At 53.3% G+C, this 26,486-nt stretch overlaps 1 protein-coding gene across 1 annotated transcript in view; it reads right to left on the minus strand.

Moving 5' to 3' along the window:
- The window catches only part of NKD1 (NKD inhibitor of WNT signaling pathway 1), an 84,392-nt gene extending 58,720 nt beyond the window's left edge, over positions 1-25,672 (minus strand). The window contains exons 1-3 of the mRNA XM_072827099.1: positions 25,550-25,672; positions 25,362-25,394; positions 24,611-24,744 (exon numbers count right to left, since the gene is read on the minus strand). Coding sequence (XP_072683200.1) covers positions 24,611-24,744; positions 25,362-25,394; positions 25,550-25,574 — 192 coding nt within the window. The 5' untranslated portion in view covers positions 25,575-25,672. The remainder of the gene's footprint in view (positions 1-24,610; positions 24,745-25,361; positions 25,395-25,549) is intronic.
- Positions 25,673-26,486: the final 814 nt, after the last annotated feature.

The following is a 26,486-nucleotide window of genomic DNA, read 5'->3' on the forward strand; positions in this document are numbered from 1 at the left end:
GAAGTTACTATTGTATTCAAGCTGTATTAAATCAAGCTGTGAGCAGCACCAGGGTTATGCTTTTAAAGAATGCCCTGAGCCAATTCTGATGTTTAAAGGGAAAAGGAAAAGTTTCCAAGGCTTCCATAAATTCCAGCGAGAGGAAGTTTCAAACTTGGGTGTTCACAGTCCGTGGCCCCCACATGGAAACAGCTTGGTTTCATGTATTTGGTTTTACTGTTCAAACTTGAGGGTCTTTTAACTTTTTATTTTTACAGGGCTCAGAAGAAAAGGGAGAGGGAGCCATTTGCTCACCAAGTGCCAAAGAAAACCCCAGAGCCTCCCTCCAGAGGGCCTCTGCCTGAGGCGCAGCGAGCAGGGCTGCGGGGCGGGGACCCCCTGGCTCCTGGCACACCCCCAGCCGGCTCCTCCCGCCTGCTGGAGGCCAGGCCTGCAGGACCAGCTGCTAATTAACTCCGACAAGATCAATTCAGGCCAGAGCGTGAGTGCGGCGCGGGCAGGCCGGTCATCTGGCTGGGGCTGGGCTTCGGCCGCCCGCAGGCAGCAGGAGGAACAAAATGGAGACTTTCCAAAAACAAGAGGAGGCCCAGCCAAGACCGAGGAATCCTAAATTTAGTCCCTGGGGGGAGACGGCTGGGTCTGCTCGGCCAGGGGCACCAGCGAGGCCCGGCATCTCTCGGAAATGTCAACCAAACCAAACAGGCCCTCCCAGGCCACCTCAGCCCCAAGCCCTGACTGCGAGGAGCTCAGCCCTCACTCGGGAGGGGTGACTCACAGCGGCTTCCCGATCCTCAGTCCCGCTCCCCTCCCCCGTCCCCGTCCCCGAGCGCCGTGGGCCCAGGAGGTGGCCCAGGTACGTGCACTGCGCCCATTTGACGGGCAGGAACACGGGGGCCGAAGAGAGGCAGCGGGGAGGCAGGATTTGCACGGCCGAGCTCCGCTGCTCGATCCTGACCTGGAAGAAGGGACCCTGTCGCTCAGAACCTCAGTTTTGCCATCTGTAAAATGGGAGGAAAGAACGCCGACTTCAAACAAAAATCTAGAAATGCGTATGTGTCGACGTGCGTGTATTATATATACACATACCTATGTGTGGGTTTTTTTTTTTTTTAAGATTTTATTTATTCATGAGAGACACACAGAGAAAGAGGCAGAGACCTAGGCAGAGCGAGAAGTAGGCTCCCCTCCCTGGGGGGGAGCCTGATGAGGGACTCGATCCCAGGACCCCAGGATCTCACCCTGAGCCAAGGGAAGATGCTCAACCGCTGAGCCACCCCACACAGGTACCCCTATATGTGTGTTTCAAGAAGAGACTCCTGGGCTGCCCCTCCCCACCCAACATACAGAGTCAATAGCTGTCACTCAGGGGGCCAGGCACCCCTCCTGTGGGTAACAGTACCCCGATGCTCCTGGGGTCGCCACCTCTCCCCTCTCTCAGGCCCTGTGGCTGATATGTGAACCTGACCTGTTGCCACAAAGGTTCTCAAATACCTACTGAATCAGACTCGCCAGGGGTTGAACCCAGAAGTTATTTCTCATTAAATTTCCCCAGGTTATTCTGATACATACAAGGCCGGCTTAGGAACAGCTGCCAGGAAACCTCCAGAGGGCTCAGAGGCTGTGCTCAGAGAGGGTGTTAATCCCCCAGGAAGTTGCACATCTGCAAAGGGTCTCAGGTTCCAAAGGGCTGTGAGGATGGGACCCTCTCCCAGTCCTGAGCCAAGATGAGCTTCCAAGAGGGTAGATCCCATTGGGGCAGAGAGGAGGCAGCCTGCTGATCTGACCCCAGAAAGCACTCGCTGCCCCCACCCCCAGCAGCCACCTTCACGCTGCAGGGCAGATCAAGGGGAGGATGGATGCCCAGAGTCTCCAAACTGAACCTCCCTCCCCTAGTCCCTTGACTGTCACAGCCTCAGGCCCTAGGCAGGGATCACAGGATGCCCACCCAGCTACAGGGCAATTTCAGCATCAGGGGATCTCCATAGCAACCATCTAGTTGCAGTAATTAATGAGTCACTGGGTGACCAGACAGGGTGCAGGGGGACAATGGAGGGACAGGGACAGGGTGATGCTGAAGGGTAGGGGTGAGGGTTTTCCAGCAAGGAAGGAAATAGACCTTTCCATGGGGTAAAGACCTTTCCAAGGGGTAAAGAAATTTCCAGAAAGACTTTTCCTTTTTCTGTTTCCTTCTCCCTCACAAGAAGTAATTCTTAAAAGGAACACTTATTAATCATAATAAAAGCAGGTTTACTGAGCAACTGGCCTACACCAGGCCACAGAGTTTCATGTAAAAGATCTTACTGAACTCATACACCAACCTCAAGGGGGAGTTCAACAGGGAGTCCCATTTTACAGATGAGGAGACTAAAGCCTCAGAAGGATCAGGAAGACTGCTTAAGGCCATATAACGGGTCAGAAGCAGGCCCAAGATTCAAATTTCTCTGATCCCAGAGCCATTCTCCTACCCGCTTCTGAACTGCCCATTAGCACCCCCTCTAACTTCAGCATTCTCTGGGATGGGCAGAGACTGGCTTTGGATCCAGTTCTGCCCGACTCGGAGGTTCACCCAAGCACCAATGCCACGTTGCCTCTAAGCTGGTTAAAAAGAACTATAGCAGTGGTGACAAGCACCCATTTTTATGAATGAGCTACTTGGCACACACAGGATTTCTTTCTCCCAGAGTCCCACAGTCAACCCCTTGAGCCCCAGCCTGACTAGAGTACAAAGGAAGGAGGCAGGGCACATGACCCTGCAACACCCAGCCTTCCAGCCAGCCCCAAGTACCATGTGGGGTCTTAGACAAAGCACTGGTTAATTCCAAAAAGTATCCAGGATGGAAGCAACTTGGAAGTGACTGAGTCCAGCTACTGCCACCCACATTTACATACTGGGTCGCTGAAGCCCAGAGGGGAAGGGATGTGTCCAAAGCACACAGCAAAGCGATTCCATTTTGCAAATTTTTTGTTTGTTTGCTTTTAAGTATACTCCATGCTAGCGTGGAGCCCAACGTGGGGCTTAAATGCATGACCCTGAGATCAAGACCTGAGCTGAGATCAAGAGTCAGATGCTAACCCAATGAGCCACCCAGGCACAGAACCCACATTCTATGCTGTGCAAGGGCTAGAGCTGCAGAGGTTAATACCGGTAACTGCCGCAGACACCACACAGCTGATGTCCCGTGGGAGGTGAGCCAGAACTCAATCACTGCATGAATAAATTGCTAATGCCTAATGGTGATAAGCATCCCAAGAAGTGGAAGGAGCTGGGTGTGTTAGGAGAAGGAACGGCAGTGAGAAAGGAAACTCACGGTAAGTAGGGCCTCGGGGAAGGCTGCTCCAAGGCAGTGACATGGAAGTTGAGACCTGAAGGGTGAGTCAGGAAGAATGTCTCAAGTAGGGAGGGCAGGATGTGCAAAGGGCCTGAGGTCAGAGCATGATAGACGTGTTCAGAAAGGACCAGCATGGCTGGGACCGAGGGAGTGAGGGGAAGGCAAAAGGAGGCGAGAGGTGGGAAAGGGGCAAATCATACTGTCTTGTAGACTATAAGAACGATCTGACAGGGGATCCCTGGGTGGCTCAGCAGTTTGGTGCCTGCCTTTGGCCCAGAGTGTGATCCTGGAGTCCCAGGATCGAGTCCCACATCAGGCTCCTTGCATGGAGCCTGCTTCTCCCTCTGCCTGTGTCCCTGCCTCTCTCTCTCTCTCTGTGTGTGTGTGTATGTCTCATGAATAAATGAATAAAATCTTTAAAAAGAAAAGGAAAGATCTGACATTCTTCTAAAGACTATAGAAAAACACAGTAGGGATTTAAGGAGGGGCACAATTCTATAAAATCCTGAAGTGTCCTATAAGGTCAGCCTGGCTGAACTACAGAAGGTAACATCAGAGGCTTTGGAATCCTCCAGGAGGGATGTGACGGTGGCCTAGACCAGACAGGGACAGTGACAAGCAGTGGACAAATCTAAGATGCATTTAGTTAGAGAACTGACAAAAGTTATCCAACTGCCAGCCATTCAGTTAAGGGTTGAGAGGAAGAGTCAGAAATGACCTCCAGCTTCCAAATGGATCAACAGGTGGATGGAGGGCCAGGCATGGGCTTCATAGGAAGATGGAGAGAGCCGTACTGGACAGGTTAGGTTTGGGTGTGTGCACGGCATCAAGAGCAGGTGCCAGACAGTGGACTGCCCGAAATGCCCCAGGCCCCCACTTGCTCCTCAAAACCATCATGTACAGAAACTCCGGGGTGGGGGTGGGGGGTCCAGCAGGCTGAGCAGCTAGCAAGTCATCCTCACCCTAGCCATGCTGCTGAGCGGCCTCCCTGCCTCCTTGCACAGAAGGCAGGACCCCGGCATCTGTGATCTCAGAAGAGGGAATTTGGTTCTGTTATTAAAAGGCAGCAGTCCCCAGGCCAGGGTCCGTGTCACTAACAATTTCCAAGGCCTTGAAAGGGACCTTTAATCCAATTGTCTGTGTCGGGCAGTCAATGGGGTAGCCCCTCCTTCCCCCTCCACCTTCCTCCCAGCTCTCCCTTTGAAGGCGACCCCAGGGAGGAGATGCCCAGCTCAGCCCTGGCCTGGCCCTGACAGCTGGACGCCCGCCTGGCCAGGAGGGGTTGCTATGAGCCTGACAGAGGCCACCAATGAACAGCCCTCAGTGTGGAGCACCCCCCCACCCCACTGCACCCAGTGAGGTGCTGGTCCAGTTGAGGATGTGCTCAAACACCCTCCAGCCACATTCCACACTCGGTACAAAGTGCTGCACAGACATTAAGGTCTTCCCAGGAACGCATTTCCAGGCAGAAAAACAGGCCAACAGGCGTGATGTCACTCTGTAAGTTCTGGAAGTGCAAGTCCCCCCTGTTCTGCCTCCGGAGCCTCACTTAACACACACGAATAAGAATTGACAATAATAACCACCCTCTTTATTGGGTACTGGGCAAAGTGTTTCACCTTTCATCTACCCAACAGCTCTGCAGGATAAGTACCATTTCTCCTCCCATTTTACATGAAGAAACAGAGGCACAGAGCTTAAGGAACTCACCCGAGGTCACACAGCTAGTAAGAGGCAAAGCCAGTGTGTGACTCAGGTCTGGCTGTCCCTGGAGCCACGTTTCTCAGGATTTGTTATCTGCCCCCTGCCCCATTCAGGGCCTACATAGACTTTCTTTCCTAATTACTTGAAATTTTGATACTGCAAATATACTATGCATCTATTTATGTAGATCTATATGTATATAGATCTAAAACAGGTAAGAACTTGTTGCCTCCCCCTCCCCCTGCCCCGCCTCCCCACTGGCCCCAAGAATGAACTTTTGCCTACTTGGGCACAGTACCATCATCAAGAATGGTCTAGAATCTAGACCAAAGCTGCTCAAAAGGAATCAGATGCAAACCCTATATGTAGTTTTAAATGTTCTAGTAGCCACATTAAAGAAAAAGAAACAGATGAACTTAATTTTAATGATGTAATTTAGCCAATGTATCTAAAACATTGCCATTTCAAAGTATTATCATTACACATAATCAATGTAAAAATCATTAATGAGAAACTCTACATCCTTTGTTATCATGCTGAGCCTTTGAAATCTGCGCAGCCTTCACAATCCAGGGCAGCTTCAACAGCCGCGTGAGGCTCGTGGCGACCACAGTGGGCAGTATTCTAATCACCCTGCTGAGGCAATATCGTTTCTCGTCCCCAGAACCTTGAAAATCAAGCTCTAAGAGATTTTCTCCAACCAAGGAACCCGTAGGAGAATCACTGCCTCTCCTAACTGGTGGGTTTCACTTACTATGTTCGCAGGGCTGACTACGGAGGAGACACCTGCTAAGCTACAAAGATGAGTAAGAACTGGCTTCTACTCGGGCAGCTCACAATCTAAAGTGGGGACCAGAGGCAAGTGAAAAATGTGCCAGACCCTCCTGCACACCTGACTTCCCACCCATTTCCTATTCATCCTCATGCTCACCTAGAAGAGGGGGTGGGAGATGGGGTCCTATTATTTCCAGCCCATTTTATGGATGAAGAAACTGAGGCTGGAGAGACTATGGATCTTGGCCAGAGCCCATCTATGTGCCTTGGCTAACTCAGGTCGGAACACAGGAGGTGTTGGCAAAGCGACAGGAAGGCTTTTAGCAAAGAAGGGGGCAGACTTGGGGAATGGCTTTCGGAGGGATGGTGAATGAATGTCGGAGGTTTATGGGAAGGAAGGACGTGAGGATGCCAAGGATAAAGAAAGGTGGTGTGTATCTGCAGGGAGTGAACGAGCCATGCGAGGATTCCTGGCAGAAGGCGCAGCACAGCGGACGGTGAAGGTACAGGGATGTGGGGTGCCGAGATGCCTCAGCACGTGGCCCGTGTGTGGGGCATCATATGGGAAGGATCCGAGTCCCATCGTCTAGCCATGGAAAAGCACCCAATGCCCAAGCCCATGGGCCCTAATGCCAGCGGAATCCAACTTCCCAAAATATTTACCAGAAGGCTCTAGGCACCAGACTCCATTCTGTAAACTTGGATGCCATTCCAAAGCTGAACTGATAGATCTCCTGGAGAACAAGATAAACTCTCCCTCACATTCTAAATAACGAAAGGGAGGTGAGGAAGAGAAGGACATAAATCAACCCTCTCCAACCGCCCAACTTAAAAGGGATTATGGTCAGCAGCAAGAAGGGGGCAAGGATGCCGTCTCCTTATCAGGCGCATGGCTGCTCCAGACACAAACAAAACTTTTGGCCGGCATTCTTCTTCCACGTCAAGGGGGGAAGTGGGGGACAGTCTCGATCCACCAAAGTCAAACCCATTCTCCTTGAGTACAATCATCTCGCTTCCCCTGATTGCCAGGCAAGAACAGTTCCTTCCATGAACTGAAATACTGACCAGCTCGAGGAATGAGGTCCATAAATCTCCAACCAGCTGGGGTGGCCCAGAGCTCAAATCCCTCATGACTGCATTATCAGACCAGAAGTCCTCGTTCGGGACTCAGGAAACAGGCCTGAGGCACTTGCGAGCCCGAGCAAAGCAAGGCGCACGATGAGCTGCTTCTGGAATGTGGACTAAAGGAACGAAGGCCAGCCTCCCTGCCTCCAGTGATCATTGCGGACGCTATGGATTGAACAAACGAGTGAATGCTGGGTGTGGGCAATCCCACTCTATCCTCACAAGCCCAGGTGCCGGATAACTGGTAGCCCCATGTCACACACGGAAAAATGACACTCCAATTGCTGAGGATCCAGAGTCACACACCTGACAAATGGCACAGACTGCTCTGACCTGGGCCTACTGTCTCTCCAGCAGTGGGAGGGCCTCACACACCGGCATGCCACCCACCCCAGTGTCTTCCCCTCTCTGCCACATACCCTCAGGCCCAAGCCCATGTTTGACCACCACCTATCCCTGTTCTGTGACCTTAGGCTTTCTTCTGCCCACATGACAAGCCCAGAATCCCCAGGGAGGGGTAAGAGCTTGGGGGTAAGAGCTCCTACATGCCCAGGAGCCCCCCAAGCTCCCTGCACCATCTCTGTCACCCACTCCCAATTCCAGAAATGCGACCCAGCCTCTTAAATGGCCCATCCAAGAAGCGGGCTTCCTAGCATAATATTTCCTCCCACAGAACGTGAGAATAAAGGGCTCTTTGCTTGTCTCCTGAAATAACTGGCTCGCACCATAAAGCAATCTTCTGCCCAGTAAAAATATTTCTGTAAAACTTGGTAACTCTATCTGTGGTTCCTTTTCTGAAAGTCAAAAATCTTGGAGAGTGAAACATGGCAGGGGCAGACTTTATGACAAGCTCATGAAGTCATGTCTACCCAGACATTCCCTCCTTAATACTGTGATTAATTTGCTGTTAACCACAGGGACTTTGTGTCTTAATACTCTCAAAGCAAAGCACCAGTTTGCATTTCTACAGAACAATACCTACCTCCCCCCAGGCCTGGTGTCCAGCCAGGCAGGCTACTGGCTGGCGCTTTGCTGAGATTGGCAAGTCCCGATCCCAAGCCCCGTAATACACAGGTGAGCCATCACCTGTGGCGTGTCCTTGGCCAGGCAGGAGACACAGTTTTGAAAATAAGCAGAGGGGTGTCCTAAGATCAGAACATAAAGATACCCACAACTAACCCAAACTAACCCTAAGACACCTGGATGAGTCACGGGAGCCTCTTGGGCCTTAGTTTTCCCAAATGGAAATAAAGATGAATCACCCAGCAACCCCTCAGCAAACACAGAAGTTCTCTCTAATCCTCTCTGGTTGCCACCAAACGGCAACCAAGCCCCTTCCAGGTGCTGTATTGGGCTCCCAACTGATGAAGCAGGTTTCCCAGGAATCTTCCAGAACCTGCCAGCAGCTCTGGAGGTCTTACTGAGCTACCAGCATGTTTACTGAGTGCTTACTGCAGGTGAAGCCTTAAGTTGGTACATGCATTATTTTAGTTAATCCTCAAAACAACTCCAAGATGTGGAACTTTTTTCCTTCATTTTACAAGTGAAGAAATTAAGATCCAATGTCAAAACAGTCAACACAGTTCCCTATAAACCTAGATCCAAAGCCCAGGACCAAAGCTCTGTGGCTCCTGGAATTAGGAGAAGACCCACATGAGAAATTAATAATAATAATAATAATAATAATAATAATAATGAGGTTTAAAACAAGAAAACATGCAAACTCAGGCAGAGATTATTAATGGGGAGGTTATGGGTGCCCTGAAATTGGAGTTAAAGGGGTGAGAGCATTTACTTGAAGAGAGACACCAGCAGATTTAGCAGTTTCCCAAAAGAATCTTGTTACCCACTCCCTGAAGGTTAAGATCATTATCACTGGAAGCTAGGAGCTTGAAAGGAAGGCTATGACCCATGTGGGCTGCATGGAGAAGGTGACAAACTACCAGGGCTCTTCTAAGACCCAATGGCAAGGAGTAGTTCTCCCCAGATAGTCAGCTCATTGTCGGCTGCTCTGTCCCCACCCACGCTCGCCAGCTGCTGACAGGAGCGGCAGTCAGTGGGTTTTACTCCAGGGGCCAGGCAGCGCACAGATGTTGGTTCCAACCATCCAGGGTGCATTCTGCAGCTTTCTCTCACAGGTGCTTCTTCTCTGGGGAACCGCCTACCCTCTCCCTCTCTGCCCTAGAGGTTTGGGGCTGATCCCAGCCCTAATCCAGGATGACCCAGGATCCTCAGAGGCAGAGGGACTGAGTCCGTGACAGGCATGTGACCCAAGTCAAAACAATGGGAGCCCAGCTTGGGATCTGTCTACAATACTCCCTTCTGGCCTGGCATGGCAGCCCGACCACCGGGTGCCAGGCTGCCACCACCTGGGGAGAGCCTGCCTGAGAATGAAGCCAACCCCAAAGAAAGCGGCGCTAAAGGCACAGACCACTGACCTGGGACAGAATCGAAGCTCTCAGATCCAATGTATCTGAATTTGATTCACTCTCAGAACTTCCTGGTTACACGGGCCAATAACACGCCTTTGTAGGACACAGTGGGGATGGGTAGAAAACCCAAGAGATCTTGACTAATCCACACCAAGAAAGGTCACGCTTACTTAACCTCAACACCCACCCCAAACTCGACACCCTCCTGAATTCTGAAGACACAGGCCCTCGGGAGAAACTCTGGCTTTGGCAGAAAAGTAATAGAGCCACACCTGGAAATCACATCAGGGTGTGCGGTGTGTGTGTGTGTGTGTGTGTGTGTGTGTGTGTGTCGGAGCAGGGGCATGCGTGTAGAAGTAGAGCTACAGAAATGCACGCCATTGATCTCAGGTAGACCGCAGGCACAAGCCCCTAAGTCACCTGGCTGCCTAACAACAGGGAATCAGTGCAATCAATTATGGCCTGTCCTTCGTCCTTCGAATGGAAGGCTTGAGAGCCATGAAGAGCAATAAGATTAACTGTACTAAAAAAAAAAAAAAAAGATTAACTGTACTGATATGGACTGATTTCCAAGATGCGCTGTTAACAAAGCAAGGTGCAGAACCAGATGATGACGGTCAAGGGAAACAGTCTCTAACACTTTTTCATGATTCTCACCTTACGTCCATTTTTCAATTAACCTGCAAATACCAGTGCTTCCCAGTCCTATCGGTCAAGAGGGCTTGTGCTGTCTGCACACAGATAAGGGTGCATTTGCACAGAGCAAGTTGGGAAGCATGTCGAGGAACTGGAAACAGCAAGTGCCTGGGGAGAGGGCCACTGGGAGGCAGCAGCAGAGGTGGCAAGGAGGCTTCCTTTTCATCACATAACCTTTAGTAGTATTTTAAATTTATTTTCATCTTTTACCATATGCATTCCTTCATTTACGAAATGAAGAAAGGTGAGGACTCTTTCGAAAAGGCAGGGGAGATGCCAGTAGAGGCTCTCTTCAAGGGCAAGGAGCAGCGTGGCTCTGTATAAGGAGGTGGGATAAGGAGGGACAGGGCCTGACTTCCTGCCCCTCTGGGGCCGTGTGCCCTCTCACCAAGCTGCTAGCCCCTCTGAGCCTTGTCGCCCCAGAAAGTGCCCCTTCAGCTTCTGCCATGTGCAAGCAGGGCAAAAGACCTCGAGGACGCAGCGGTGAGCCACACAGAACCAGCCCTATGGACTCTGCCATCTGGCCTCAGTTCCCTCATGGTATTAATGCCAACCCTGGGCAGCTCTCTGTAAGTTTTAAATGCCTGACCAATGACTGGGAGGAGGGCTTTGCAGACCATCAAGCTCTGGCTGTTCCTCCTGGAGAAAAGCTGGCCCCTCTCAGCACTGCCCCAGGGGTGGGTTATACCTTCTGGCTCTGTACACCAGGGCCAAGGGGACAGGTCTTCAGCCACGAACCCCAGAAGCAAGATGGTATACGTGCTGCCAAAGCGAGCACTCCAGAAGCAAGATGGCAAGCAGGTCCTCCAAAGTTAAGGAGGCCGGGAAGGCCTGATTGGTGACAGCAGGAGAAGGTGCTCCAATCTGTCCACCTGGAAGGATACCACGATCCTTCCCATCCCTGATGTAGCAGTGGCCAGTGGGGCCGACTTCCTCCACACTTAAGGGAAGCCACACCTCCAGGGAGCCGGGTCTGGAAAGACCCTGGGAAGGGTTTCACCAGAGCTTTCTGGGGGCAAAACTCTCTTTCCACCACCACCTGCTGCAAATAACTCCTTAGATCCCCCTCAGGATGGGGGTTACCCTGATGTTCTGCAGCACTGGATCTTCTCTACTGGTCCTGAGCCGTGGTCTCTGTGAGGGAGGCGCTAGCCTCATGCAACTATTTAAATTAATTCAAATACAATATGTTTAAATTTCAGCCCCTCAGTCACAGAAGCCCCATCCCAAGTGCTCAGCCGCTGGTGGCTAACGATTCCCCTACTGGACAGTGCGGACACAGAGCACTGCCATCATCACAGATAGTTCTATGGGACAGCGCCAGTCTTGAGGTCCTTTTAACATCGCCTCCCTTCCAGTTATAAAACAAGGGTCTTGACAGGTCTTGAAAGAAAGACCAGGTATCCACAACTACAAAACCCACTTGTAGGCTTAAGAAGCCACGGCCATGAGGAAATGCACAGGAGACAGAATCATTGCCTGAGCTGGGCGTGAGTCAGGGACTCTGCCAGCTTCTCCATGGGGCCGCTCGTGCGGTCCCGATGGCCCTACAGATGGGCCGTGCCTCCTGCTCTGGCCCCTCCTCGACGGCCTTTCCCACAGAGGTCCAGGCAGGACAGGCATCATCTGATAGAGAGGCTCCGATTCAGAGAGCATCTGGCAGAGAAGGGGCCCCAAGGTCTCTGCATCTGAGATGGCTCACAGGAGGTTCTGATGCAGGTGGTCCTCACTGGACCCTGCGCCCTTCCCAAACCCACACCCCCCTCCGGCCACTGTCTTCCCTCTCTGCCCCCTCCAGCAAAGCCTCTCCATTGGCTTCCTGCACATGTGATCCACTTCTTGTCTCTCATTCTCTTCTAAAATGTATGGGCTTTTTGAAAAATACAAAAGTAGCCCATGCTCATTGGACGGAAAAAAAAAAAAAGTCAAACAATGTGGAAACACATAATGTGAAAAGTGAAACTCCTTCTCTCCTCACCACCTCCCACCACTCCAATCCTCAGGGAAGCAGCCTTTGACAGTGTATCCTTCCAGATCTTTCTCTGTGCACCTGCAAATATATAGACATGGGCCTGAATAGACTTTTGTATCCTGTGAAAACGGGACCACGTTATACTTCTGTTTTGCTCTCGCTTTGCTCACTCAATAGCATATCAGGGCTTCCTTCCCGTCAGCCCGCTGCCCACCCTCACTCATCCTGGTTTCACAAGTCGCAGAGAGATCCATGACACGGCTATCCCATTGTTTGTTAGCTGTCTCCTAGTGATGGATATTTGAGTTGTGACACATTTTTCAGCCTTCCAAATAACACAGCCATGGATGTTCTTGCAAGTACATGCTCTGCTCACATGCAAGGCTTCCTCAGACCCCTCGTGACCCAGGCTGGCCCCGCCTCTGCTGTCATCCCACCAAGACAACTCCTGCCACACCCAGCCGTAAGCACTAGAATCCTAAATCCAACTGACACCTTGCACTCCTTTTGCCAACTCAGTCCCTGGGCAATTTCTCTCCAGGAGACCATCCTCTCTGCTAGACCACCTTGATGGGCCCCCAGTGAATGCCATCTCCCAGTATTTATGCCCCTAGGTAGTCCCTTCCCCTGGCTAGACCTGAGCTAGACTGGTGACCTGATTTAAACAAACTTGATTAAGCCTTCAGAAAGCCTGGCAGTTTCCATTGCCGCACTCCCAAGAAGCCAGACACCAAGTAGTGAGTCAGCTTAGCCTGAGACCACCATACTATGAGGAAGCCCAAGCTCGCTGTGTGGTGAGGCCACGTGGAAGAGGACCAAGGCCCCAGACATATGACCCAAGTGGAATTGGTGGCCTCTGGCTGTTCATGCCACCCAACTCTACCACATAGAGCCACAGACAAGCTGCCCCTGCCAAGCCCAGCCCAATTGCATAACATTAAGCAAATCACAAAAGGATTAAGTCACTACATTTGGAGTAATTTGTTATGCAGCAAAAGGGAACCCAAACACCCTCCTTTTCTTCAGCATATTTGGAGATGCAGAGGTGAAGGCCAGGAGAGGGCACATTAGCTACCTAGGCAAGAAAGCACCCCCAGCAATCTTGGGAAAATCTGTCGTGACCAAATAGTCAGCAAAGCAAAAGGCTCTAATGTTAAGAAAGAAAACTTTGGCACAGAGAGGTTAGGGAAAGTGCCCAAGGTCACACAGCTAGTAGGAAGCAGAGCTGGGGCTTGACACAGCATTCAGGCTCAGGGCCCTCACCAGCGACCAAACATCAGTGTTTTCCAACACTTCAACCCACAGCAAGAATTACATTCCAGAGGGCCTCTGTATATGTGGATTTGGGTGCAGATGTGTGTGTAGGTATCCATAGATCTAGATTGATCTGTCTATCCATCTATCTGTTATCTATAGACTTGTCTCTAAGTTAAACAAAAGTTCAGGAAGATATGTATTTCCTCTTACTTTAAGCATTGTTCTCTCTTGTTTTTATTTTCTTTTTTTTTTTTTTTAAATGCCGATCGCTAAACTGATTTCATGAGCCACGAAGGGGATTATAACATGTGGCTGAAGGGGGAAAAAGTCTCATCTATAATGATGGAAGATAGCTCTAAAATCAGATTAACCTGAATTTGAATCTTGCTGGAACAAGAGCCCACTTTGAAGTCAACCAAGTGAGTTTGGGCAAGGAGGTAGGCTCCTGTAGTGCCTCAGTTTCCCCATCAGTAAAACGATAGCAACAGCGCCCCCAAACCTGCTCAGTGGAGCGGCTGCAAGCCTAAGCCTCTGTGTGAGCAGCCTGCCAGCCTGTGTGGCCTTCTGGAATGAGAAAAACATCCTTGGGCCAGAGCCCACTGGGAAGGCTCTGGTCTTCCCCAGCCCTCACCTGTGGCCTGAGGGTAGACAGGCCGGCCCTGCTAACAGGGCCCCTTTATGCTCTGCCCCTCTCCAGAGCCCCAGATCAGCACTCGACGCCAGGGGGCTCGGGCAGCACTCGGCAGGCCGGCCGATCAGCTCCACAGGCTCTCCCGCTACCTTCCATCCAGCCAGAAAGGAGGGAAGCCAGAGTGGCCGGACGTCAAGAAAAATATCCCATCACCTGCAGCGGGTGGACCAGGGCTCATGACAGGTTGTGACCTGTCACAGACCCCTGTCCCCACAACCCCAGGCAATGCCTACCCCACTCTGCTGGAGAATGTGTCTCTGTCCTAACATCTCAGAGATGAGAATCTGGTCCTGGGCCAGATGCTCAGGAGAGAGTTGAAGACTATCTGCAGCAATCACATCCTTTGCACCTCCCTCTGTCTGAGATGACCCTTTCCTCAGCCAGCTCTTTATTCTTTGGGCCCCAGCAACTTAAACGTCACACCCCCAACCCACCCCCGCCAGTCCACAGCAGAAGCCCCCTTACTCTCCCACCACAGCCTGCTCCTTTCCTCTTCACGTTTAGCACACATCAGCGTGACCATTAGCAAGACCATTAGCAAGCCAGTCTGAAAAGCTGGAAGGGGAGAGGCATCTGCTTTACTCACCCTCAGCAGCCAGGAGGAAACTCATTTCGCTCTCAGAGCACCCCAGTGAGCTAGCAACCAGGGCTCTACCCACTCCGCAGATGTGCAAACTGAGGATCAGAGCCGAGCCAGCTGGCTGGGGACACCTGCAACTGGGAGTCAGGTTCTGCAAGCTACACCTCTGACACCTGCCGCATGGTGTGTGGCGGGGCGGGACCGGGGGCTGAGGACTACGAGGCCGGAACCGAAGGCGGGTCTAATGGAGGGTAAGAGAACTAATGCGAGATGCTAGACGCGAGCTTGAAATGGGCCTAGAGCCGTCCACAGAGGGGCCCAAGAGCATCTCCCTGTGCCTACCCCACCCGGCCCTCCCACGGTGTTCCGTGGGACTGAGACACTGTCCCCGCTTCCCAGCTCTCCCTCGCCGGCCCCACCCTTGGATTTGCTGAGCCCGTCTCTCGTTGGCATAATACCAGGGCACGGCACACGGAAAAACCACGTGGAAAGCACGAGGCAGCCTTCACGCTCACGTGTACGCACAATCACCACTAACACACTCCTACCCACCAAAGTCTCGTCTCATGAGCCAGGGCACAACAGGCCAAATCTAGCTGCCTGGCTCCACCCAAAGAAACTATTTTCTAAAAGTTGTATTTGGTTGATGATTTTTTTTTTTTTTAATTAGAATGACTTCACACAAAAACCCAGATGGCTGAATTCTCTTAATGATCAAATGTGGCAACACCAGGGCCGCATTCCCACATGGTAACAATTGGCTGGGGCTGAGGGGTGCTGCCCCCTTGAGATAGGACGGGTGCCCCCCAGGGGCCCCCAGTCCCCACCCCCTCCTGAGTGTCTCCTGCCCAGCCTGCTGTGCTCATTAATAGGACTTCTCTGGCCCTTTAAACTTGAATCATCCTTTAAAGCCTCCTCACATGCCACCTCCTTCAGGAAGCATTCCCTGAATCTCCATAGTGTGGTGTTTCTTAAGGCTTTATAAGGTCAATAGCTAACTTGAATTGAGCGTTTACTTCTGTGCTAGGCAGTTATAACCATTTTACAGTTTGAGTCCCCATAACTGCTCATCCCCACTTTATAGATGAGGGAACTGAGGCCCAGAGTTGATTCTTCCATCACCCTCCACACCCCCATCCACCCCACCCCCCATGCTGCTCTGTGCCCCCAGAAGCTGACTCCCTTAGACCAATCTGCTGAAGCTTCCTGGTCTCTGGCTTCCAGCTTCAGCCAATAGGAGGCCCTAGCAGGAAACCAGAGGATACAAGGAGAAAAAGGTCGGGGTATTTCTCCCATCCCCGCTACGTTTGCACCATGTCTCTGACTATGGTTCATCTTCCATATCTACAGCTCCTGCCTGACCTTCCTCAGCTACAGTTCCTACAGGGATCCAAACCAAAAATATCCAACATTTCCTCCCCTGCCCTTTCTGCCCTGGGACGGTAACACCTCCCTGCCTCTGCCAGGGGCCAAGCAGTCCTTGGGTGCCTCAATACCCCATGAAGATTCTGTTAACCCTTCCCACACCTTTAGAAGTTATTTTAAACAATCTGGAGTACACTTGTTTCCTGCCAGACCCCTGGCTGACACAGAGGTTAGACACTATGCCCAAGGTCCCACAGTCAGAAAATTGAGCCACCAGGATTTGAACCCAGGATATTAGGCTCCAGAGTCCTTACTCTTTAAGAATCACGCTACACTGCCTTATGTACTTTTCTCCTTCTGGTCCTTTACCTGCTGGTGGCCTCCTCAAAGATCCCTTGGATGACCCCCAAGAGCCATAGTGCTATGTGTGGATCAATGCAGACATTCCAGAATCTCTCACTGAGCCCAGAAGATACAGTCACTTGATTCCTCTTTATCCTCCAAAGTATTTTTACAACTGAGAGCCCGTCCCCACATTCCTTCTTCCCAGGCACAAGAGCTACCCCACTTCTGTCCTGCTGGCCCCTCCCATAGGGCCTGCTACTTGTCTTCCCTCTAGACCAAGACAGAGGCCCATAGCATGGCTGAGAAGGCCCCCCAGGCCCAAACTGTGACCCCTTAGCCAAATGAACTTCAACCAGCATCTCAAACAAACTGCCCCCTTCATTACAGGGCTCTCTCACACACTGCTGGCCCATACAGCAGACACTCATAGTGCTATTACACGCCTCCCCCTCTTGCCTCCCTGCCACCCCTTCCCCAATTCACCTTTGGACTGAAATCACAGCTCCTCCAAGACCACCTCTGACCCAAAGCCAGTTGGCACTCCCTGCCCTAGATTCTCAGAGTTGCCTGAGTGTCCTCCAACATTCCCCTAACATTGTCTTCATTGTTCAGTATCCACCTGCCCAAACTATGAGCCAATCTAACGTGAATATCTATGCAAAAATCCAAAGTGAAAGATTGGCAAAACAAATAAAGCAACCTTTTTAAACAGCAGTGTCTTGTGACAAAGGAGCACTGAGATTAGGAATACAAAGAAGTTGAACACTAGGAAATCTAATGATGTAAATCAGGCATATAAATCATTTATTATATTAGCAAAGGATGACAACACCCCAACAGCATTTGACAAAACTCCATATTTATTCCTGCCTTCAAAAATATTAGCAAGCCAGGGGCTGGAAGAAGCTTTCTTAACTAGTTAAACAACAAACAGTTATTAAATAGTATGGGAGGTTCTAACCAATGCAATAAGATAAGAAAACAGGATGAAAGGCAAAGATGAACATTTAGTTCCACTGAACTCTTAAGTTTGGTGAGGGGGGAACTGTGCCAGATGGTTCACAGTTTCTACACCATCCTAAACACATGCAAATATCTGTGGAATGCACAGCCACCCAGATTATATCCATTCAATGTTCGCAAAGCACCCAGGACTCCTCCTTTGAGGTACGTATCACAACTTAAATTGCATCATTTGTTTTTAAAAATACTTCTCTTTTCCTACTAGAGTATAAACTCCATGAACACAGATACCATGCTCTACTGGCAGAGCAAATGTATACATGGCCTAAAATAGGTACTCAATATCTATTGCACAGACGTAGGAATGACTTGAATAAAATGCACCAATAGTTGTTAAATTATGATAAATCTTCTTCTCAGCTGGAAAACCCGAGGCCCAGAGAAGGGAAGTGATGCCACACCACTGGGAAGCCCCCCGCCAGGATCCCTGGGCTCTCTGAAAGGCCTCAGCCACACACAGGGCCACGCACACAGGGCACCGCCCACGTGGCTCAACAAGTAAGGAAAGTGAAGCTCAGACCAATTCCTCTAAGCAAACTCACACCCAGGGCACACCCGGGTGGGCAGAGCCGCCTCTCTGGGGCTAGGGATGACCCGTGGAGAGACCTGAGCTTTCCTCGCAAAGCCCTGTGACTGCTGCCCACATGGATAAACAGCCCCCTCGGCTTTCCCGTGAAGTTATCAAAGAATTACTTATGTCTCTGGAAATGCTTGTTTGGAAAAGGTTCTCCACCCCACCTGGGCTTGGCAGGAGGGGCAGCATCCTCAGGCCTGCCCTTCGGGGAGTGATCAGGCTTTTCCTCCGGCCCCTGAAGGCTCTCGGCCATTCTTCATGTGGAGAGTCTGAAGCCAGCCATAAAGAAGCAGGCAGCCTCCCAGGATAAACGGAGCCCGGTGACATCAAAGACCGCCTTCCAGATTAAACAACTGAGGCCTTCAGCTCTCTCTGGCGTTTCTTCCAGGATATTCTGGGCTCCTGCCTCAGTTCTCCCTCAGATGGAATGGCAGATATTTTGTTTGTGAGAGTCTGAATTTTTTCCTTCCTCGGGGAGAGGGGGGGAGAGAGGAGGAGAGGAGAAGGAGGGGGGGAGAGAGAGAGAGAGAGAGAGAGAGAGAGAGAGAGAGAGAGAGAGAGGAAGAGAAAGAATGTCTGAGAGACAAGAGCCACAAAAAGAACATGTGTGAGTGAAAAAGAAAGGAGAGTGAGGGAGCAGCCGGAAGCGCCTGCTTTGGAATCCAACAAGCAACCTAAAAATTCTAAAAGTTTTTAAACCAAAGCACACTGTGAACCTACAGCCAGCGAACGAGGCTGCAGGAACCCCCAAGCTGGGAGCTGAGGGGTGCCTGGCTCGCCGGTGCTAGCAGATCCCTTGGTGGGCCAGGGCACTGGCCCCTTGACTAGAGGGTCCCTTGGCGCTCCCTTTGCTCAGACACATCAGGTAACCCAAGGCAAGGGACCCTCTTCCCTCAGACACAGGCTCACAACAGTTCTCTGGGATTGGCTTGTCACTGCCTCTTACCCCCTAGCCCTTGAGGTGCCTCTTTCTGCCTTGAGCAACCAATTCCATCCCATCCCTCAGCGCCACCCCCCCCCCCGCCAGACCCCAGCACAGCTGGGACCCTCCTCTCCCCCCAGGGTAGCCATCCCAACAGCCGTCCACGACCCTCCACATGAATCAGCTCTAAGGGACATGCTGCTGGCTGAGGTGGCACACTGACTACCCACCCTGCTCCTCCACCCCACACACCTGTCCAGGGGGACAGGTAGCTCAAACATGCCAAGAGCCACTAACACACAGGGCTTCTCAGAAAGCCTAAAGCACCAGGAAAGCTTTGTAGTCCCCACAGGCTGCAAGCCACCTGGGAGTCCATGCTCCCAACCCAACCAGCACCCAGTTCCCAAGGACGATGGCAAGGCTGGGGCCTCCATCAGCTCTTCCAGGCATGGATGCCAGCCTTCTCCTCCCACATCCTCTTCCTCAGGGCCTGTCAGGTTCCTGCTTCAGTGCCACCTTCACGCAGCTTCTCCCAGGGCCGGTAATGTGCCTATTTATGTGCTGGTTCCTTTGTCTCCTTTATTAGGCTAGGAGCCACAGGAGGATGGGGACCACAACCCCTTTATTTGTCACTGTATCCTCGATGCCTGGTACAGCTAGGGAGTTAATGATGAGTAACAACTCATTGTTGATCATAACTAACAACAGAGTGCCTGAGAGAAAAGGCCTACTCGCACTCTTCCACCTGCCTGAGGAAGAGGATCTGGGAGAGAATGAGGCAGGGATGGTGGCCTAAGCTAGCTTCATTCATTCACTCACCCATTCAGGCAGCAAACACATCCTGAGTGCCCACTACGTGCCCCGGGCTACCACAAGAGGAGATGTATTACTCAGAAAGTGATTATTTTATTGCTGATGTGCCGGGTAGCTGTTTGAAGCCCTCACAGGGATAGTCTGTCCCTGAGGATGGTACTGGAGCTTCCCAGTGCTAGGAGCATCGTGGCCCACCCTCTCACCTCACTCCAGCCATCCCCACTAGGTGAGGGGAAGCAACATTCCCCTGAATTCTGGGACCCCGGGACACATGCCATGCTTGCTTCCTGGTTCAGCCTCTCCCCAGGCTTACTACAGTTTGTAGTAAATGTGGAGGGGCTGTTTCTGAACGAGGGACTAGAACATGCATCGGCCTGACCCAGGGGAACTTCTTTCTCAGGGAAGAAAAGTTTCAAAGGCAGGATGAGATGCTCCTCGAGGCCTCCCAGAGACCACATCACAGAGATCCATTAAAGCCTTCAGAATATGACACCCTTGCCCACCACCCGCCCTCCTGAGAGACCCAACCCTATTAGAAGCCAGAAGCCCCATCTGGCACCTTGCCCAGCTCCCCCCCCCCCCCCCCCGCCAACACCCAGGCTCTCCTCCCCACTCCCCCAGGATAAAGAAAGCTGCCAGGTAGGGCTAAGAGGCTGGCCCTGGGTGCCACAGGCAGAGACCCTCCATGGAGAACCCAAAGATGCCAGCAAGTGGAGGCCCAGATGCCTCCACCAGCCTCAAAGCAAATCATCTTTTAATTCTGAAAACACCAAATATTTAATTTATGCTTTACCTCAAATGTCAAGTCTACCTCCCGGCACATAGCTTCGAAACCACGTAAGGAGGCCTAACGCTTTCCATATGGTGAAGACATGGGGCCTTTTAATTGTGCCAACTGGTATCATTCAAGGGTGATTCCCCTGGAATCTGGCAACTCGGGCAGCAGCCGGGCCCAGAGCCAGCCTCCAATCTCATCGCCCAGGACCACACGTCCACGGGCTCTGACCCAGGCTGCGCCCTCCCAATCTTCCCCAAATGTCAAAATGCACTAGGTGCCCCCTAATCAATAAGCAACCCGCCTGGCGGCCACCATCAACCCACAGGCTTACCAGCACCACAGCTCTCAGCCCGACTCTTAAGGTAGCCCTGCCATAAAAGAACAGAAAAGCCAAACTGCAGGGACGGAGTGGGGTTGGGGGATTGGCCTTAAATCTGGTCCCACACATTCATGTAAGCACACGCAGGTACACACCACGCGAGCACACAGGCACCCGGGTTCTGCTTCTCCAAGGGCTAGGCCATCAGGCTCTCCCTGTCTACTCCACGGCTCCATTCCTCGACAAGCTTTTTGATTTCACCCATCCTATTATATGACATTTTTGTAGACCTGGTATTTCCAACTGGTTTTCTTGTGTAACTGCCATTACAGCTTCATGTTTACCTCTCCTCCTGCATCCCTTTGAGGTGATTATGCTTTATTCAAACTTCTAAGTGTTTAGCACACTGTTGTCTGATGTTTAAATCGTTCGCTTTACTGTTCTTCTCTCATAGTACTTGGACATGTCACATTTCTCATGAGTTTTCTCCTCTGAACACATGACTCCTTGAAGTTCCATCACACCCCACAGGGGGAGAGCAGAAGCCCTTAGCCTGTGTCCCTCCAAGCACGTCTATAGCATATGGCAGGGCAGGCGAAGGTGGGAAGCCTCTGGATTCATAATCTGGGCTCCTATCTCCCCCAGCCACCTCGGTAAACCTCCCAGTACCTTTCCCCCTTCTGAAATCTTTTTGAAGAATCATGTGCCATAACCCTGCCAGGGATGAGAATGTTACTATACCCGCCTCCCAGATGAGCTTAGGTACAATGGCTTATGCAAGGTGACAAGCTATAGTGCCAGAGCCTGACCTCATTTATTTTTGTACTCAGGATGGCAGGTGTAGGTTAGTGCCAGCAAGGTCACCCTCTCACATCCCAGGACCTTCCAAGCAACTGGGACCCACCCTGGACATTTACTAAGCTACTCAGGCCCAGTCAGGAAGGAAGAGGGCAAGCAGGGGCCCTTTCTGCTCCTACCTGGCCCACCACCCACCTCTTCCCCAAGTGCTCAGCAGCTGGTCAGCATGCCGCCTCTCTGGAAATTAGTAAGGGAGGCACCCTCTGGGCATATGCTCTAGCACAGGGCTTTGCTACACATGGCCCCCATTGTCTAGAAAGTGCTCCAGAGAAACAGAAAGACAGAGTCCACACTAACCGGCTGACAACTTTATAGGGCTATGAAGAGGAGTAAGATCATGTAAGCAAAGTGCTTGACATATACAGGCACTTAATATATAGCAATGTTCATCACAATAATAATAATGCCAGTTGGATGAACCCCTAATGTGCTTCCACCCACTTTGGTGAAGGGCCAGGTGAAGAAGTAAAGACAGAGACCATCCTGGGCCTGGGGCTGGAGGGGGGCCCTGTCTGCCAGCCCCCAGAATCCAGCTGACTTTGGAGCCCACACCGTACATCCTGATGATCTATTGGAAGAGCCTGCAGCCACCCTTTCTGTGCTGCTGGGAATCACGGAAATTAAACTAGACAGGAGATTGCCCACTGCTGTCTCATTCACTATTTCTCCAGGTTTCCCAAACTGTGGACATTCCATTTCCACAGTCACAAATTTGACCGCTTGTACTTAATGTTTTTCTCAGAATCAACTTTCAACACTCTCTTTCAATTTAGCTCCATCCTAAGTGATAATATCCGTGAAATCGTGGGCTTGATGTCCTAGTTACTATCTTTCCTGGTAAAAGACATGCTTGACTATTAAGATAACAAACATTCCTCCAGGCAACACCTGAAATCGGTGCACATGTCCCCACCAAGCAGCGCCACACCCTGGGCTTCCCCTGACCTCTCCTAGGGTGAACTGCCATCCCCACCCCTGTGGGTTTGGTGGCTGGGCCAGAGCTGGTAGAAACTTGGGTGCCTGGGTCCCAGTCACCAAGCAGAACTCCCCAAGGAGCAGAGGGCCCCTCCTCTTACTACCTTGGATGGCAGGGCCCACCCTCCACCACCTAACATATGTCACACTGATGGCTCCATGTCTCACATCTTCAAAAGTGCTTTGAACAAAGGTTAATGAACCCTCAGTGTTTCTCTGAGAGACGAGTTGAGGAAGCGAGGCAAGCACCACCCCATGCTGTCCTCAGCTGGGGGAAGAAACTAAGCAACAAGATTCCATGACTTCACCAAAGCCACAGACTTAAGCTGGGGCCCCCTCCCCACCCTCCCTCATTTCCCCCAATGGCAACTTTTACTGGCTCACATTCCTCTTGCTGGGAATACTACTATTTAATTAAAAACGACAGACTTTTGTTTTCCTCTCCTTCCTTCCTCCTCCCTCCCATCCTCCAGGACTGGATGCCAAGGAGACCCACCAAAAACATGCGGGTAACATTTGTTATGGCTTTGAAGATAAAAGTCAATTGAAGTAAGCCCTCGCTTGTATTTCAAGTTTCCCCTAAAGCATGGAGCAAGCTGCCTGGCAGTTGAGGAAAGGAAAAAAAAAAAAAGGAAAAAAAAGAAGGGACTGCAAATAAATGTCATTCTGCAGGAATACTTTGTAAAAATAAACAGGCTGAAAAAACCCAAAACTTGATTAATGGAAATCCACTCAGTTGGCCTCTGTCTTGAGCTGCAAATGCATTTGTTCATATGGCTAAATCGGATCATTTTCACTAGGCTTTAAATAAGTAAGTAGATCAAAAACTATAAATGGTGGGGGAAGAAAGGGAAGTTTATAGTTCTCTTTCTAAAGGGCCCCAACCGCAGTGCCCCCCACCCACCAAGGTTTGACCTTTACAAGGGGACGGCAGCTCCAATTCCAGCCCAGCCAACAGATGAAGAAAAATGAAGAGAAAGCCCCCAGCTAAGGGAGGCGGTGGAGGAGGAGATGGGGGCTTCTCCCAGACGCAGAGATTATTTCATACATGCACAAGAGTGCATGTAAGTCACAGGCCCACCTCCCAACTGCAACCAACCCAGGTGCCACCTCCCAAACACACACACACACACACACACACACACACTCACATCTGAAAACTCCACAGGCCCCTCCCTCCCTAGCCCATGGACAAGACCAAAGAACTAACCAGACCTGAGACTCAGTCCGTTCCCCTCGAAGTTAAAAAAAAAAAATTAAATGTCACATCAAAAAGTTGATTCATCCTTTGATCCTTGGCTTGCTCGAGTTCCACGCAGACCATCTGAAAGCCCCGTGCAGAGTTCCAGAGCTCATTGGACATCTGTGAGCACCAGTCCCAGGCCAAGAGCTGGGGCTGGACTCACTCCCCTGTCGCATCTACTGCTCCCCCCAACCCCCAACCTCAGGAACAACTCCAATCTCAGTGACCCACTGGGGTAAGGCTCAGGGCAGGCCCTGGCTACAGCAGCAGGAGACCCTCTCTCTCCCTGTGGGCCCAGTGAAGGGCTCTACCAGATTTCAGAGTCCCCCAGGCTCTGCTACCCACATCACAGCCCCTTCTACTAGGGTTCCTGGGCAGATGGTACCGATGAATGCCACAGACACTTGGAACACATGTGGAGGCCAGTACAGTCCCACCCTCCACCCAGACACCCCTACATGCTTTCCCTGTCTTCCTAGCACCCCCCTCCAAACCCACCCTTTAATGCTGGCCACAGAAACAGGGTAGAAATCAGAGCAGGCCCCCAAATCCCTCCAGCACAGACGAGCTTCCCCACAGACTGGAGCTGCACCACGGCCTGCCTCATCTAGGACCTTTCCCTCCCCAGACAGCCCTCTACCCCCAGCTGGACGGGAGACTGACACCTGAGCCACCTCTCAGGTTCCCCAAGACAGGAGGGGTACCTACGGGGTGGGGCAGGGGCGGCTAAGAAGGGACTTCTGGACTTAGAAGCTGTGCCAAGAGGGTGCTAAAAGTTGGGGCGGGTGGGCAGGGAGACCCGCCTCTGGGGCCGAAAGGTAGGTGGGGAGCGTACCCGGGTTCCTCTGCCAACGGTGCCCGCTGCCCGCAGCTGTCGGGGTCCAGAGCTCCCGCCCGGGCAGCGCTGCCTCCCGATCCACTCCTCGATGCCCTTCCGAGCCCAGGCGGCGCTCACCGCGAAGCTGTCACCTGGGGCGGGGAAGACAAGACGCCCCTGAGTCTGGCCCCTGGGCCGAAAGTTACCCGAGAGGGGAGGGAGAGAGTGGGCGCGGCGGAGGCAGCGGGGCACCATCCGAGATAGGGACGCAGGTCGCCGGGAGAGAGGGGTTCGGCGGAGACCCAGCGGGGAGCGCGAAGGGGGAGCAGCACCCCGGAGGAAAGGTCTGCCGACCAGAAGGGCAGGAGCCAGGGGGCAGGACTGCGGAGGTCTGGGGTGAGGGTCCGAGGGCCGGTGCAGTGAGCACGGGATGAGGGGAAGAGGGGCGCAGGGGGCGCCGGAGCCCAGATCTCGGGAGACGGGGGTGAGGCCGGGAAGCCTGGGGCAAGCTCTCGGGGAAGGGGTTAGAAGTCTGAGGAGGGGGCGCAGGGAGCGCGGAGGGCGGGGGCCGCGGAGGGAGGGGTGCGGGTCGGGAGAGGGCCCAGGACGGCGAGGAGGGGTAGGTGGGGCAGGAAGGGGGCGCGGAGGCTGCCCCCGCAGCGGGTTTGTGGGCTGGTGGCGGAGTTGGGGGCGGGGGAGGGGGCCTGGGGATAAGAGCCCGCGGGCGAGGCCAGTCCGTCCTTCCCCCGTCCGTGCCCCGCGCGCCTACCTTCCGGGCTCTCCCTGCGCTTGCACACGGCGGCTGCAGGCACATCGCGCGCGGCGGCGGCGGCGGCGGCGGCGGGAGCCGGAAAGAAAGGAGAGGCAGAGAGTTAGCGGTCGCGGGGGCGCGGGCGAGGGCGCGGGCGAGGGCGAGGGCGGCCGGGGCCAGGGGCCGGCGCGGGCGGGGACACTGACCCGGCTTGGAGTGAAGTTTCCCCATGCTGGGGGCGCGGCGGGCGGCGGCGTCCCTAAGCCATGCGCCCGGCCCGCGGGGCCCGCGGCTCCCCCGGCTCCCCCGGCTCCCGAGCCGCGCCTGGCTCTCCTCCCCCGGAGCAGCCCCGCGCCGAGCCGAGCCCGAGGCGGCGCCGGGACGCGCTCCTGCCGCCGTCGCCGCGGCCCGACTGACGCCGGGGCGCGCCGAGCCCCCAGCCCGCCGCCGCGGCCCGCGCCTCCCCGCGCGCCCATTGGCCGGGCGCGGCGCATCAAAGGCGAGGCGGGCCGCGGAGGGGGCGGGGCGGGGGCGGGGCGGGGGCGGGGCGGGGCCGCGGGGCGGGGCCAGGCGGCGAGGGGCGGACACAGCGCCCCCCTCCAGGCCGCGGGCTCCAGTCCCGCGCGGGGGGCTGCGGGGCCGGGGGGTGGCCGGGAGGTCGGGGCCGGGGGGCCGCGAGGGGGAGAGGGCCCTTGGCGGTAGGCGTCCTGGGAGGACACGCCCCGGGGTCCCGTCTCCTCTAGATGGGCCTCTGCTCCCGCTAACAGCCCTGCACCTTCCCTCCGCTCGGCTTCCTCGAAGAGCGCTGGGCAGGACTCCGGCTCCAGCTCACAGGTGACGGGACTGAGGTCGAGAGAGGAGACGCGGCGGGGGCGCGGGGGTCGGCTGCACTGCCCCTTCCCGATCCTACCAGGACCTGACTTTTGCAGAAAGTGTTCGCTCGTTACTCGCCCGGTGCCCGTGCCCGTGCCCGTGCCCGTGCCCCCGCCCCCGCCCCCACCGCCCACAGCACCCCGCTCCGCCCCTCTGCGTTGTGATTTGGGAGTCCGAGAGGAGCCCGCACCGCGCCTGCAGCCGTTTCTGGGCCCAGCCCACTCCTGGCGGCTGCGAGCGTCCGAAAGCCACGAGTTGCCAGCCAATCGC

Source organism: Canis lupus, chromosome 5 (genome assembly GCF_048164855.1).
Source record: "Canis lupus baileyi chromosome 5, mCanLup2.hap1, whole genome shotgun sequence".
In the NCBI taxonomy this organism is placed as follows: domain Eukaryota; kingdom Metazoa; phylum Chordata; class Mammalia; order Carnivora; family Canidae; genus Canis; species Canis lupus.